At 41.2% G+C, this 15153-nt stretch overlaps 1 protein-coding gene across 2 annotated transcripts in view; it reads left to right on the forward strand.

Annotated features, from left to right (window-relative positions):
- PDHX (pyruvate dehydrogenase complex component X) overlaps positions 1–15153 on the forward strand; it is a 131103-nt gene that overhangs the window by 34675 nt on the left and 81275 nt on the right. For both annotated transcript variants that reach the window (XM_074998937.1, XM_074998938.1), the window contains exons 4-5: positions 7170–7387; positions 10695–10793. In XM_074998937.1, the coding sequence (XP_074855038.1) occupies positions 7170–7387; positions 10695–10793 (317 nt within the window). The remainder of the gene's footprint in view (positions 1–7169; positions 7388–10694; positions 10794–15153) is intronic.

Consider the following 15153-nt stretch of genomic DNA (forward strand, 5'->3'; position numbering starts at 1 on the left):
TCCTGGCGACCCTGGCAGGTGCTGGGTGTGGGAAAGGCTACGGTGTTTGAATGATTGATCAGAGACCCCTCATGAGGAGGAGGTGGGGAACAAGAGGAGCAAGGGCAGAGGGCTGCTTGTTCTCCTTGCTGTCTGGTCAGTGTGTGTGTGTGTGTGTGTGTGTGTGGTCCTGAAACAGCAAAGCATATGTGCGTGCACACAGTCTTTTTTACACCTATGCCTCAAAAAATTGGGTGTTGCTAGCCCTTCTGTCATGGATCTTCTCTTACTAATTGGGCATGCTGAGGTTCTCTGTTCCACTCTGCTAGGACTGCAGCCTTTCCCATGCCTTGCACCTGCAGAGATTTGATGCAGGAGGTCCTCCATAACTGTATTGTCATGATGGGAATCTTTAGTCAGAAATAGGGTGGTACCAATCCTCCTTAAAGAACCACTGATTCTCTGTTACATTAACTTTGCAGATTTTCACAGGGGCTTTTTAATTTTTACTAGGAACTTGTTAAATTTGAATCTGCTGAGCTTGGGCAGGGTCAAAATGTGTCTAGTGTTTCTGTTATAACATGTGAAAAAGGGTTTGAACTCCAAGCAGACTTTTCTCTCCAACCTCCATAATAAGTTCCAAATTTCTTAGAACTATTGCTGATGTAACAATTCAAAGAGGTGGTCCTTTGAGAGCATGAGAAATTCTTGAACTGCAAAGTATCAGAGAAGTGGCTGAGTTAGTCTGTATCTTCAAAAACAGCAAGAAGCCCTGTGGCACCTTATAGATTAATAAATATTTTTAAGCATAAGCTTTTGTGGGCAAAGACCTGCTTTGTCAGATGTGTGAGTGAGGGGTTTCAGAGGAGGATTTAAAGAGGGAGTCTCAGTTAAGGGGGGCGGGGGGCCAGAGCTGACACGGTCTATTCCGTCAGGGTGGATGTGGCCCAATATCGGCAGTTAATGTTGAGTTGTGAACATCGTGAGAGGAGATACTGCTTTTGTAATGGGCCAGCCAATCCCAGTCTCTGTTCAATCCTTGATTTCTGGAGTCAAATTTGCAAATAAATTGCAGCTCTGAAATTTCTCTTTGCAGTTTATTTTTGAATTTTTTTTTGTAGGACTACTACTTTTAAGCTGTTACTGAGGGTCTTGGGAGATTGAAGTGTTCTCCTACAGGTTTTTGTATGTTACTGTTCCTGATGTCTGAGTTATGTCAGTTTATTCTTTTACGTAGAGACTGTACGGTTTGGCCAGTATAAATTGCAGTGGGGCATTGCTGGCACATGACAGCATATATTATATTAGTAGATGTGCAGGCGAAAGAGACCCTGATGGTGTGGCCATCATGCGCCAGCAATGCCCTACTGCAAATTACATTGGTCAAACTGGACAGTCAATACGAACAAGAATAAATCAGACATCAGGAACGGTAACATACAAAAACCTGTAGCTGAACACTCCAGTCCCGCTGAACACTCAGTAACAGATTTAAAAGTAGCAGTCCTACGGAAAAAAAAAAAAAAAGAGCTGCAAAGAGAAATTTCAGAGCCGCAATTCATTTGCGAATTTGACTCCATCAGCCAAGGATTGAACAGAGACTAGGAGTGTTGGGCCATTACAAAAGCAGTTTCTCCGCTCTTGATGTTCATACCTCCACATTACCTCCTGATAATGGGTCACATCCCCCCTGACTGAACTGACTTGATTTCTCCTCTCTTGATGTTGACAGCTCCACATTAACTGTGAAAATGGGGCACATCCACTCTGGCTAAATAGACCTTGCCAGCTCTGGCCCTTCCCTTGACTGAGACTCTCTCTTTAAGTCCTCCTCTGAAACCTGCTAACTCATGCATCTGATGAAGTGTCTCTCTGCCCACAAAAGCTTATGCTCCAAAATATCTGTTAGCCTATAAGGTGCCACAGGACTTCTTGTTTTTGAACTGCAAAGGGGAGGCAAGAAAAGTCTGTCCCAAAATTTTGCATCCACTCCCACAAACTTACACAACCAATACACTGAGACATTTCATGAAGGCTTTTTAGGAGAGAGAAACGTAATAATTTTATCTTGAGGTGGTCCCAAAACTCGTACAGTTATTCTTTTGTCTGAAAGGACTTTTGTAAATAGTTCAATTTTGGTGAAAACCTGGCACAGTTTCTACATTTTATTAATTGCAACCAAACAGCCTCCAGATGGTAATCATGAACTATGTCCCTTTGCTAATATGTACTGTTGCCCTCTTGCATTTTTCTTTCAGGGCCCGCTCATAGGTTTCCCATTCACTGGAATTAGATGTTGAGCAGGAATACAGGAACTAAGGATTTCTTGATGCTTCCCTTTTGGGGGTCACACAGAAACAATCCAGCCAGGAGACCCAGAAATTGACACTCTATTCATATGCCCCTATTAAATTAAAAATGGTGTGGTTGGACTAGGGTTTTTACTCTCTTCAGATGCCCAGTGCAAGATAATTCATAACCTTGTTGTAAGATCTGTGGCTGAACATATCTGGATATGACTATCAAATTTGATATACCTCTTTAGTCTTTGGAATTCTCCTTACCTAATAAAGCAAATTCCTTCATAGCTTAGAACAGAGGTATTGTATGGCTTCAGCCTCCTGAGTGATGGTTCCATTAAACAGTGACTCAGGAAAGTGTGTCTGCACATGTTGCATGGGTCAGTGCTAAGAGTTGATTCTAGCTAGGTACCAGATCTCGGTTAACTTTCTTTTGGGATGCAAACACCTGGGCCCAAGTCTGTCTTGACTTTCATCTCTGATTTTTTTTTTTTTTTTTTTAAGTTCTTCTAAAATACAGAATCTTGAAGTGGGACTATATCCTATCATTCTTGCTATAGAGACCTTCAATCTGCATTTTGAGACTGGGCTGGAGATCGGTAGAGTGGGCCGTGCATGGTGGTGCATTGAGCTTTAGAGACTAGTCAAATTTTACCACATGGGCTAATCACTCAGTGCTGGGGGGCTAGGGAGGTAGTATATTATCTGAAAAAGTATCTATTGATGACTACTTTTTGGAAAAAAAAACCCCTGAACTTTTTGGGCTTCTGATTACAAAAAAGATAAGGCTGATGCTAGAAGAAACAAGTTTGAAGACAATACATGTGGTCTGAAATCCTCCTGGTCAGCAGTGACAGGACAGATGCCTTTTCCTAGAGCACGAGACTCCTGTTGCATTTGCCTGTTTACTAGCTCTGAGTCCCGCTTGCTGCCCTTGGAGAATTTTGCACCGGGGCCTAGGTTTTCTTGCCCTCGCTCTCTCTCTCTCCCTTCCCCGCCCCCCCCAGCAGGCATTGCCCTGTTTTTCCCTTGTCTTCTTAAAACCCATTGGATTGTCACTCTTTGCCATGAAAAGATTTCACCTTTATTAACTGACATTTCTCTCAAGTGGCTTTTCATATACTTCTCTTGACTGTACTGTGTAGGTACCCCAAGCAAGTATTGTTCAGAAAATAGAAGACTAAAAGTATAACGGAACAGAATAGAAAATATGAGAGTAGATTTTATTCTTAATTCTGGCTTCACTTCCTCTCTCATTATGAAATGCAGTAAAAATGGAAGGAGAGCAAATAAGTTTTAGATGAGGTGTTTGAGATTGATGACGACTGCTACAGTGAAGATCAAGATCATTCTTAAATTAGAATGCCATTTGGCTTCTCTAAAATCTCTATTAGCGGAGCATGGGAAAGAAAAGAGGATGGATGACTGTTCTGAGGACCTAGATTCAATGTTCATTACTGTTTTCTAATTCACACCATGTCTCCTGAAATACTTAACACCTGAAAGGTTGCTTCTTTGTGTAAAACTTTGCAATAAAGTTACACCAATATATTTTTTTTCTCAGTTGAGTCTATAGCGTACCTTTACATCTAGCCCAGTAGTTTTCAACCATTTTTTTTTCTCATTTGCAGACCCCCAAAATGTTGCAATGATGATGCGGACACCTTTGGAAATTTTAGACATCTGTGGATCCCCAAGGGTCTATGGCCCACGTGTTGAAAACTACTGGTCTAGTTCAGTGTAGAGGGTGTTCAGAACTGTGCTGCTCCTGGAGCCACCCGGGAAGGGAACTCTGATAGGCCAGCAGAAATCTCCTCCAGCATTGCTAAATGTAGATTACAAACCCTTCTCCTATGTGGAACATCAGCTGTATCCCTGGCTTCATGCTTACATAGGGAAATAGTGGGCTTCTGTTTCTTCAGCACCCCACCACCAACCTCTCTGCACATAGGATACTGAAAGGGCATGCAGGCAGACTCAAATGTATAAAATTAACTGTAAGGACCCCCTCAAAATCTTGAGATGGACTTTTTAAAATCAGGAGTATTTTTAAAGTGTTTTTATTTGCTTTCTGAGCTATTCAGGGTGCACTTGGTTCATATTTTCAAACGTTAGCCCCATAAGGCCTAGAAATTAATATTTTGAAAATATAAAGCTGAGAGTCTCTCAGTCACTTATCTCCAAAGCTGAGACTCAGAGAAGAGCATGAAATAATATGTGATTGATTGATTGATTATAAAAGCCCGGTGAATTGGCAGTACTAGTTGCTAAGGCTGGGTCCTAACCTGGTCCTAACTAATTAGAAACCACGTTCCTGTCCATTCATCCTTCTACTTCTCTATGTATATCTGTGAAACACACACACCATAGTACTGCTTTAAGTGTTTATTTAGGAAATGGAGGTTGATTATCAAAGGAGTCATTTTCTTGTTACGAATGTAAACCTCTGTACTCTGCAAAGATGGAGAAAGATATACAGAAGAAATGCGTGGAAAAAAAGAAATACAGAAAAAGTGTTTACATGGGTTTGTCATCATGTACAGGTTTGAGACGCTCTGCCGAGTGTTGCTTGGTATTTGCTTTGGGATCAGGCCTGCCAATGGAAGGCTGGGGAGATGAGGGGGGTGGGGAGTTGGACAAAGGGAGCAGTAGCCCTCAGGGCCCGGCCTTTCAAAGAAGCCCTGAGTTCCAGCTGCTGCTGTTGTCGAAGTAGCAGCAGCAGTGGCTGGAGCTCCATGCACTTTTGAAATGCCATGGCAGCGGTGTGGGTGGTGCTCCATGCAGCTCTGAAGGAGCAAAATGGGGGGTGGGCTGGGGTGGGGGAGTGGGGATCCAGGGCTCACTGCCCTAAGCCCTGCCCCTTCTGCCCAGACCCCCACTTCTTCTGGGAGTGGGGAGCTGGGTCTCCCTCCCACCTTATAGCCAAGCCCACAGAGGTTACCAGCTCCACTCTTTGGGATTTTGTCTGTTTACAGGTTTTATGTTTAACATAAATCAGATGTTTGATGCTTAGGATTGCATGCAAAACGTTATGTATCATCAGAGCATGGCTTGTGACATGCCAGGTAAAGCATAACAATACCACATAGTTAAGGATATTACTGGTGGATTTTGGGGAAGTGGGGGGTATTTTTTCCCCCAATCTGTTTTGCGTTACAATGATTACATCATTCAGGGTGCACAGATTTAAAATGGTGTTTTATCTCATTCAAGGTCCATGATTGGAAGTAACTTAAAATGGCCTTTTAAATATTTTTTTTCTTCCAGTCACAGCATATATATTAAATTGACTTCAAGTTCTTTTCCACTGACATCTATGTTGCTAATGTATGCTTATATATTAGGGTGAGAGGTGCATGTCATAATAAAATATAACCTCTTGATTGATTTGCAGGGTTTTCCTCAGATGAAACCTTTTTTGAATATATTCATTGTGTTAAGAGAGGAAAGTGTTTCAGGGGAGTAGTGGAAGTAAAGTGAACATATATCTTAATATTTCTTTTCATTTTGTAACTTCTCTTAATTAAGTTTTAGTGCTCAGAAAAGAGTTGGACTGATAGTGTAAATGTGAAATCCTTAGTATCTGAACTTGCTTAGCAGTGACCACCTCCCCATTTTTTCCTGTTGAGGTGCCTCAGCCCTGACCTGAAGGGACCACCTCTAAGGACTAAGACCACAATTTTAAGTAAAATATGCAATAAGAAGTCCTGTGCCACCTTATAGACTAACAGATATTTTGGAGCATAAGCTTTTGTGGGCAAAGACCCGCTTCATCAGAGGCATGAGTCATGCATTGCCCCGGTTAGTTCATTTCCTCTAAAACATTGGCATTGCCCACTGTCAGAAGACTGGAGACTGAGCTAGATGAACCATTGGTCTGACCCAGTACGGCCATTCTGATATTCTGATAAGCTACAATAAAGAATTTAATCAGAAAATGTGAATAACTGGAAATCATTTAAGAACACATTACGAGATGCCCAAAAAGCGACCTCCAGACTGTGCTGATTTTTTTAAAAAAGAAGGATTGGAAGGGAAAAGAAGGCAGTTATAGAAATAAGTAATCTCAAGAGGAAGAAAGAAGTTGTTAATAATAATGAATATCAATCACAAGTAAGGATTATAAAAAATTGATAACCAACTCAAGAATAGATCTATGACCTAGCAGAATTAAGGATGAGAAAAGAGTTTTTTTTGAAAAAATATGTTAGGAACTAAAAGAATCTTGACTGATATTTTTCCATTATGAGATGGAATAGGTGGGATTATCAGTAATAGTGAAGAGAAGGCACAAGTATTCAATAAATAAGCTAGTCTGGAAGAGACTTTTCTGGAATAGTTTATTTTGGAAATTAACACAGCTACGTACAAAATGCATTTTGCAATAGCGCTTAGCTATTTTGAAATAAAGTGTTTATACCCACTAGAACCTGTTTTGAAATAGAGCCATTGGATGCACTCTGGCTTATTTTGAAATAGGCTCTATTCCCTGCTTACAGAGCCCCTTATTTGGAAATACCTGTTTCAAAATGGGCATGTTCCTTATAGAATGAGGTTTATCTAGTTCCAAATAAGCCAGCTGCTATTTCAAAATAGTGATGGGGTTGTGTGTAACTTTGCAGTGTAGGCCTACCTTTTAGTGGATTTAGTAATCTCACCTGATGTGCACTCACATCTGTAACATTTTGGTATAACTTAACATCCCACCTTGATTTCCAGAACCACCTGTTTAATATTGGTCCTAGGCTTTTATTAATTGTAAGAATAAAACTTGATGAACTCATGCAACAGTGGTATGCCTGAAACTTCTAGATCTTTTTTTTTCAAAGAGTAGAGCACTATGTGGGTTTTTTTTTTAATGTTTTGTTTTCATTGTCTCTCAAATTTTAGATGGAAGAAGGAAGTAAAAATGTGCGTCTGGGAACAATAATTGGTTTGCTCGTAGAAGAAGGACAGAACTGGAAGCAGGTTGAAATTCCAGCAGATACTGGTGGTCTGTCTTCTACAGCACCCCTGATGGTTCAGCCTTCAGCTGCACCTCCTCTCCCTTCAGTAGGCATTTTAGCTTCAGTCTCTACCAAAATGGATCATGGGCTTGGAAAACTTCCGTGAGTTTCTCTATTCCTCATAAACAATACCTTTCCTCTGAGATGTGAGTATATTGTCACCATAGCTGTGACAAAATTCATCCCTTTTGTAACTTCAGGCCATCAGTGGAGTTGCCCTGGGGATGAATTTTGGCTCTTGGCAGCTAAAATCAAAGCATTGTTTGACAGACTTTTACATTTGCTGGGTTTGTTTAGGCTTTCTCTACAGAGGAAGATTTTGTTGTTTTGTTTTCCATAACCTAATCCATTAATTTAAAGCAATATTGTAGCCACTCTTATTCTGCTATGAGAGTTCTGTTGTCAGTTTAACTTATGTCACATAGGAAATGTTTTAATCTAAAAAATGGAAAAAAAAAGTTACCTCTAATATGAGAATAACAGTGCCACATAAAAGTTCACAGCAGAGAGGCGTGAAGTGTTCAAAAGTGAATTAAGTGTTTCCTCTCATTAAAACTAACACACATTTGTAAGGATACCATAGTAATAAAGTCACCAGCACTGTTAAAGTTTGTAGATGACACAAAATTAGAAAGGAGTAACAAATAAAAGGGGGCAGGACTCAAAACAATCTAAATCATTTGGTGAACTGGGCAAAAGCAAACAAATGTTTTTATTATGGCTACAGATCAATACACATCTATGAACGAGAATGTAGGGATGATGAGGGACTCTGTGATGGGAAGCAGTGATTCTAAAAAAAGAGTCCTGGTGAGTAATCAGCTACATGTAAGTTTCCAATGTGATGCTGTGGCCAAAAGGCTAGTGCGATCCCTGGATACCCAAATAGAGGAATCTTGCTTGAGAGTAGAGAGGGTTTTTTTACCTCTGTATTTGGTATTTAGTGTGCTAACTGCTGGAATACTGTGTTCAGTTCTGGTACGCAAGAACGCTGATGATGAGTTGGCAATGGCTCAGGAAAGAGACTTGAAAATGATAAAGCGATTAAAAAACATACATTATAGTCGTAGGCTCTAGGGGTCTGTCTACACTAGAAACTAACTTCTAAGTTAGGCACTACTTCAAAGTGGCCAGCAGAGCGTCTACACACATTTTCCCTTACTTTGAAATTAACTTTGAAGCAGGGAGCCCAACTTTAAAGTGCTTACTCCATTCCCAGTAATAGAGTAGTGCCCTACTTCGAAGTTTAACTTCAAAGTAGGTTGTGTGTAGACGCTCAACTTTGAAGTTGTACTTTGAAGTAAGCAACTTCGAAGTTATTTTTGTAGTGTAGACACAGCCTAGGAGCTCCATATATTTAGTTTATTAGAGAGAGGGTTCAGAGGAGATTTGATCACAGTATCTATATGGAGAACAAATACTTAATAATAGGCTCTATAGTGTAGCAGAGAAAAGTATCATATGACCCAGTGGTTGAAAGCTGAAGCTAGACAAATTGAGCTTGGAAATAAGATGTAAATTTTTAATAGAATAATTAACTGTTGGAACAGTCTTCTCAGGATCACGGTGGATTCTTCATCACTGACAATCTCTGACCCAACAAAAGAGCAGTAATGTACCGCAGGAAAGACTGCTGTTTTGTTTTGTCAAAATACAGACTAACACAGCTTCCTCTCTGTTACTAATTTCTAAGAGGCTATGCTCTAGGAATTATTTTGAAAAAGTTCTGTGGCCTGCACTATACAGCAGGAATGGCTAGATGATCGCAGCGGTCCCTTCTGGCCTTGTAATCTATGGATTTGTGTGAGTTTACCTCTTTTTTTTGTATCTGGTAAGTTAACAGCAGTCTATAAGGAACAGGATTGGTATTCAAAAATACTGTGAGAAATTGGAGAGTAGGGCATTAACGAGGGTTAAATTAAGTGCTTTGACATCTGAGAATGTTAGAACATAAACTGCTGTCAGTGATGCTCTTATCACAAATATGTAACTAATGATTTACATTCCTTGTCAGGCTGTTACTACAGCACATGGAATTTTTGTTGGTTCAAAGGGCTCAGCTCCTCCCAGCTCTTCTGTATGTCTGTCTATATGCATTTCTTCAAGAATAAGATCTAATATCAAGTACTACTGTTGCGCTGTTATTTTTGCTAAATTAACTTTTATTTCTAAGAACTCTGAAGTCTATCTGGGTTCACTCTGTTCTCATGTCATGTGAATTGTGTTAAAATAAAATGAATGCTCAGGAATTTTTCTCCAATATACTTCTCAATTAAAATGAGGAATTAGATTATGATAGAACATTTACTGTTTCCGTATAGCAGTGGAGATCAGTGTTAGGTGCTGTGAATAGGGTACTTAACTTTTTTCTCCATCTGGAAAGTTCCTGCAAAGCATATTCAGTGTGGGTTAAGATGACGCCGGAGGCAAGTTTATAATGGGAAGAAACTGCATTAAACTTTTAAAGCAGAAAATGAAATTAGACTTATTTGCATAAATTCCTTATTTCTCAGTCCAGACGATCTTTTGTACTTCAGGATATTTGTCCAGTGAACTTATAAATACCCTATAAAGACAGCAGTAATTTGAATTAGACAGCACTAATGGTGCAGTTGTCACTACATCACTGTTTAAAGAGGAGCAAGCATATGTGGGTATGTATACTCTGCAATTGAAACCCGTGGCTGTCCTGTGCCAGCAGGCTCAGGCTGTAAGGCTGTTTAATATGATGTGGATGTCTGGGGTCAGACTGGAGCCTCTGTTTTATGACCTTGCTAAGTGGGAGTGTCCCAGAGCTTGAGCTTCTGCCAGAGCTTGTACAGCTGTACTGCAGTTGAACAGCTTCTAGTCCAGTCCCTGTGAGCAACAGTTCATTGGCATGGGTCAGCCTCAGGTGTCTAACTGCAGTGTTGACATACCCTGTAAGACAGTAAATGTACTGGGCCAGCTCCTTTGTTGCAGCAGGAGTCCCTCTAGGATGTGCTATGTAGCCAACATATCTGTCTCAGTTTATGTGGGGATACTTCAGTTGTTTTGAGGTGCCTGTGTTGCCCTATTCCTTGCTGCTAGTATAAGGTAGACATCTGGGACCAGTGGCATGATGCTCAGGTGTGGTTTCAGCCTTTGTGGGTCAATAGTAGCTGCAGTGTAACCTACAGGCTCAGTTAAGCTGGTAGAGCAGGGGCAACCCTTCACCTTGTACTCCCCTGACCTCAGGGCTGCAAAGATGAACTTTGTACTTCCTTTTCACAGACACCCACAGATTTGTGCTGCATTCCTCCCTCCTGCCCCCAGCTATAGATGAGACTCTGGAGCAGAGAATGTGATACATAGAACATCTGGACATATTGTGGTGTAAAATACATCCACCTAACATTAAAATTTAGACTATTTGCTGTTTTCACTTCAGGGTTCGCTTAAGTCCAGCTGCCCGCTACATTCTGGAGACATATGGACTTGATCCAAACAATGTTACACCTTCTGGGCCTCGAGGAATTCTCACTAAAGAGTATGTATTTAAGCTAGCTATAATTAATCCAAATATTTTTATTCATTCATTCTTTCAAGCGTAGCCCAAATTCAGTTGTATTCAGCACATCAGATGCACTTGTTCTTTCAACCGTTCTTTGGAGGATTTGATTGTTTGGATTACCAGCAGAGGCTGTGGGAGGCTTGATTGGGTGACACTGTAAGAAGATTGTAATTTTCTTTGTATGATCTTGGGTACAGCTACTGTCTGGCCATATGGCAGCTGGGAGATAGAGTGCAATCATCCCACTTCCCATGGACCAGATATGGTCCCCATCTTTTTTTTTTTTCCCCCCCCTCTCCATCCAGCCCACAGCAAGGCTCAGACTTGCTCTTCAGCGGGGAAAGCTGGCACTTGTGTTCCAGCCCCGTAGCAGGTCTTTTAGCCTTGGTATATTTTTAAAAAAAAAATCTTTATTTATTTGCTTCTCACTTCTGGGTAGCCCCTGATTTTTTTGTTCTGTGGGTAATTGGCCTCCAACAGAGAGAAGGGTTCCTGACCCTGGCCTCCTAATCTAGTGTTAGAATGAATGACCACTCCTAAACTGTGCTGTCCACTGGCTCAGGGATATCTTTGGGCCTGAAGAACTCCCCTGCATGTATGGAGGCAAACAAAGGCTAGAAGAGGCAGCAGAAGCTACCTTTTCTTAACATTTGTTTGATGGGGAAGCTGTGTCCTGGCTTTCCGACACATGGGTCACTGCTGTAGCCTTCCATTTTATTTAAAATGTATATTTAATAATGTTGTATTACTACCAGAGCCAAATACCTAGCGGTGTGTTAGCCGATGGTCAGGTGAAATACCAACTGCGCCCTTGTTTTCACCTGAGATTTCAGCTGCTGGGACAGAGTCCTGTCCCTTTGCAGCGGGCAGCCCAGGCAGGCTGACGGATGCCCCAGGGTCCTAAACACCCAAGTCTTTTACTGCTACAACAGAGTTCCTTCGCAGTGGGCAGCCAGAGTTGGCTGACGGGTACCCCAAGGTTGCACTGAGAGCTTCCTACACCCAAGACTTCAACTGCTAGGATAAAATCCCTTCGCAGCGGGCAGCCAGGGTTGACTGACGGGCACCCCAAGAGCCTGCTCCGTGGAGGCAGCACGACTCAACGCTGGCTCTCAGTACGTTCTCCGGTGACCAGGCTTAGAGCAGCTGAAAAGCAGCTGGGTCCTTTCTTTTGTGTTCGGTCTGCACAGTAACAGGAGGAGTCAGGTTACCACTTAATCAGTTACTTTGTTAATCTAACTAACGAGTTAAGCTCTTGTGGTTACAATGTTACAAGGTTTATACTTTGATTACAAATAGCTAGCATACACTTTAATTCGTAGATCTATACTTGTTAAATGTGCGCAAAAGCAAAAGTAAAATACCTAGCAGGTCTTATTCTCACCCCTGCGTTACCAACATGGCATGGCCAGTCTTCTCTCAATCCCTTGGGAAGAAGTCTTTTTCCTTTTTTTTGAGGAAATGGGTGTCCTCTGGGAGCTCAGGGGACAATAACCCTCCTGTCCAGCAGGAAAGATGATTGGAGCTTAAAAAAGGGTCTGCCAACCCTCCTGTTATACCTCTTGGGTCACGTATGCTTCTTCCTTATCTAAAAGGGTGCCAATTGAATTAAACCGTCCCATGATGCTGGTTCTCACAGGGAGTTAGTTAGCACCTGTGAGGTAGAGACAATTTAACAATTTTGGGGCATATTTTCTTAATGGACCGGAGATTCCTCATCTGGGACCAAGTAGGCGTATTAATCACCGGTATCACCGATACCAGTCAGGGGCAGCCTGAGGCCCTGGCGGTCTGTTGTTCTTTGTTTGTCTGGTTTCAGCCCATTCAGGGTCAGTCTGGCTCTTGCTCTGGAGCAACAAAGACTTGTGCTAGGAGATAAGCACATCTGTGCTCTTGGGCATCCCAAGACAGGGCTGTTCCTTTTAACCCTTTCGTGCCTGAAGCACCTAAGGGAAGCAAGATGGAGTAGAGCAAAAGGTAGAGGGGCTCTGTCTGGCTACACAGTGTTGCAGTTTAAGCCTCAACCAAGTGAAATTCAGCTGGGATACTTGCTTCAGATTTAGTCTCTAAGAATACATAAAGATCAAGGATAATGATTTCATATACCTTTACCGGTACAACATCTGGTCTGTTTCCAAATTTTATTAAAGCCATGATTATCCATGCATTCAAGAATCCTATAAATACCAATGCACAAGTTACAAATATAGCCATATTCACATTCCTAAGAGCATATTTAGGGTTTGATTGGTGCCTTGGTAATTAATGATCAGTAAAATGCTTGTTCTTGGTGAAATTTTCTCATGGGGAACTCATTTTACCTAGTCTGAGAGCCCTCTTTTACTTTGGGATTCTGACTACACCTAATTCTCTATGCATGTGTGCATCTTTTTTTCCTTATTTATATAATCGCCCCCGCCCCCCGAATATTGGGACACCTTTTTCATAGGTTATTTTTAGTCCTTTTTAGTCTCATTATCAATTATGTATACTTTGGTGGCATGGGATCATTCTTTGGTCACTTTATTATGGCAAGCATTTCTTGAGCTTAAGATCTAGTGTGCCCAACTTGACATCTTACCAGCCTGTAGGCCTTGTACTTCATCCCTGCTTACTTAGATGCCAACACATAGTTATCACTTCGAAACACGTATCACTCTTATACTACTTTACTCCTATGGCTTAAATTTATTTAACACATAGTAATTATATATGACCTAGCGCATGAGCTAATTATAACATTGCATAATAAATGACTGATAAAATGAAGTAATTGGCTACACTGCTCACTCCATAAGACAGAACAATTCATATGTTGAGTCCAGAGTCTGATTAGCTTATGTTTACTAACAGGGAAGCAAAATACATGAAACTTGAATCTGAAATTCCTCAAAATTTAAAGGGCTTAGGAATATGGAATTCTGTTCAGAACTGTGTCTCTTTGGCTCGTCTTGAATTCCCTTGTGTATGTTGGGGATTCTGGGATGGTTTAATGAGCTCCTTTATAGGCTTTGGATGGACTACACTCTTCAATAGGATGTAGTTTCATGCAGCAGCCTTTGGAATTGGGCACACATTTGTTAACATTATGGATCAGGGATTCCTGACTTTGAAATAGATACATTTCAAATCTGCATGTACTTCCTGTGAAGGTTGTGTGGGAAGTGTTTCCTTCATGAAGTTACAAGACCATCTGTGGCACCCTATAGACTAACAGGTATTTTGGACCATAAGCTTTCATGGGCAAAGACCCACTTTGTTAGATTCATGAGTTGGGTGGGGGGGAGGTCCAGAGGAGGGTTTAAAGAGGGAGTCCGTCAAAGGCAGGGCCAGAGTTGACAAGGTCTGTTCAGTCATGGAGGATGTGGCCCATTATCAGCAGTTAATGTGAAGTTGTGAACATCAAGAGAGGAAAAATCAGGTCAGCTCAGTCCACGAAGCTGTTCTGGATAAAATCACTCCTTTTTGGCAGACTCTTCCTTGCCTACCTGTTGAGCTGATATAACACTTTGGCTTGGTACAGTTTGAAAACTTATCTCAAAGATGAAAAGGTTTTTTAAGGCTTGAGTTGGGCACAGTAGCAAAACAAGAAACTATGTAAGTATTTCTTAACTCCTGTTTCCTACAGATTGCGGCCTGGTTGGATCAAATAGTGAGCTGTGTGGGTTGGATATCATTTTTCAATAGCAGCACATTATCAGAAAGCTTTTTAATTATATAAGTGTAACTGTAATTTATGGTGTGTAACTAGTCCATGGCAGGTGGAAACCCTCTGGGACTCTGAGCTGTCTAATTAACATCCCCGTGTTGTCGTGGAGATGTACCACAGCTTCTGCTAGGAAGGTGATTATTACAGCTACAAAAATGTCCCTTGTAAAACTTGTTTTCATGTGTTCAAAGAAGTTGACTTGGGAATGTCATTTTTAAAGCTATACCTTGCTGTTTTAATCACTATTTTAAAATGGAGTAGTGTTTTAAGTACCTGTAGACACCGCCCCCAGTTTGACACTGTCTGAAAAGAAAAGTTTGCACATGTCTGTAGACGGACACTCTGTGTTTGGATGAAATACTGTATGTTTGCATTAAATTCAGCAAAATACATGCTGTGCTGCACAGCTCACAATTCAGGCATCTTTATCTAGTAGGCTAATAGGCGGTTAATCACGGAGGTAGAACACTACAACACACTCCACATGGTTGTATTTAAAAGCAGATAGGTTGCTTGCTGGTCAAGGGCCACCAAAGAATCTCAGAAGTATAAAACCAGAAAGAGGTGGACATTACGTGAGGTTTTGTTTGATGTTCACAACTTCTTATTTTGGGGATTGTTAGCCGA

Source organism: Carettochelys insculpta, chromosome 6 (genome assembly GCF_033958435.1).
Source record: "Carettochelys insculpta isolate YL-2023 chromosome 6, ASM3395843v1, whole genome shotgun sequence".
Classification (NCBI taxonomy): domain Eukaryota; kingdom Metazoa; phylum Chordata; order Testudines; family Carettochelyidae; genus Carettochelys; species Carettochelys insculpta.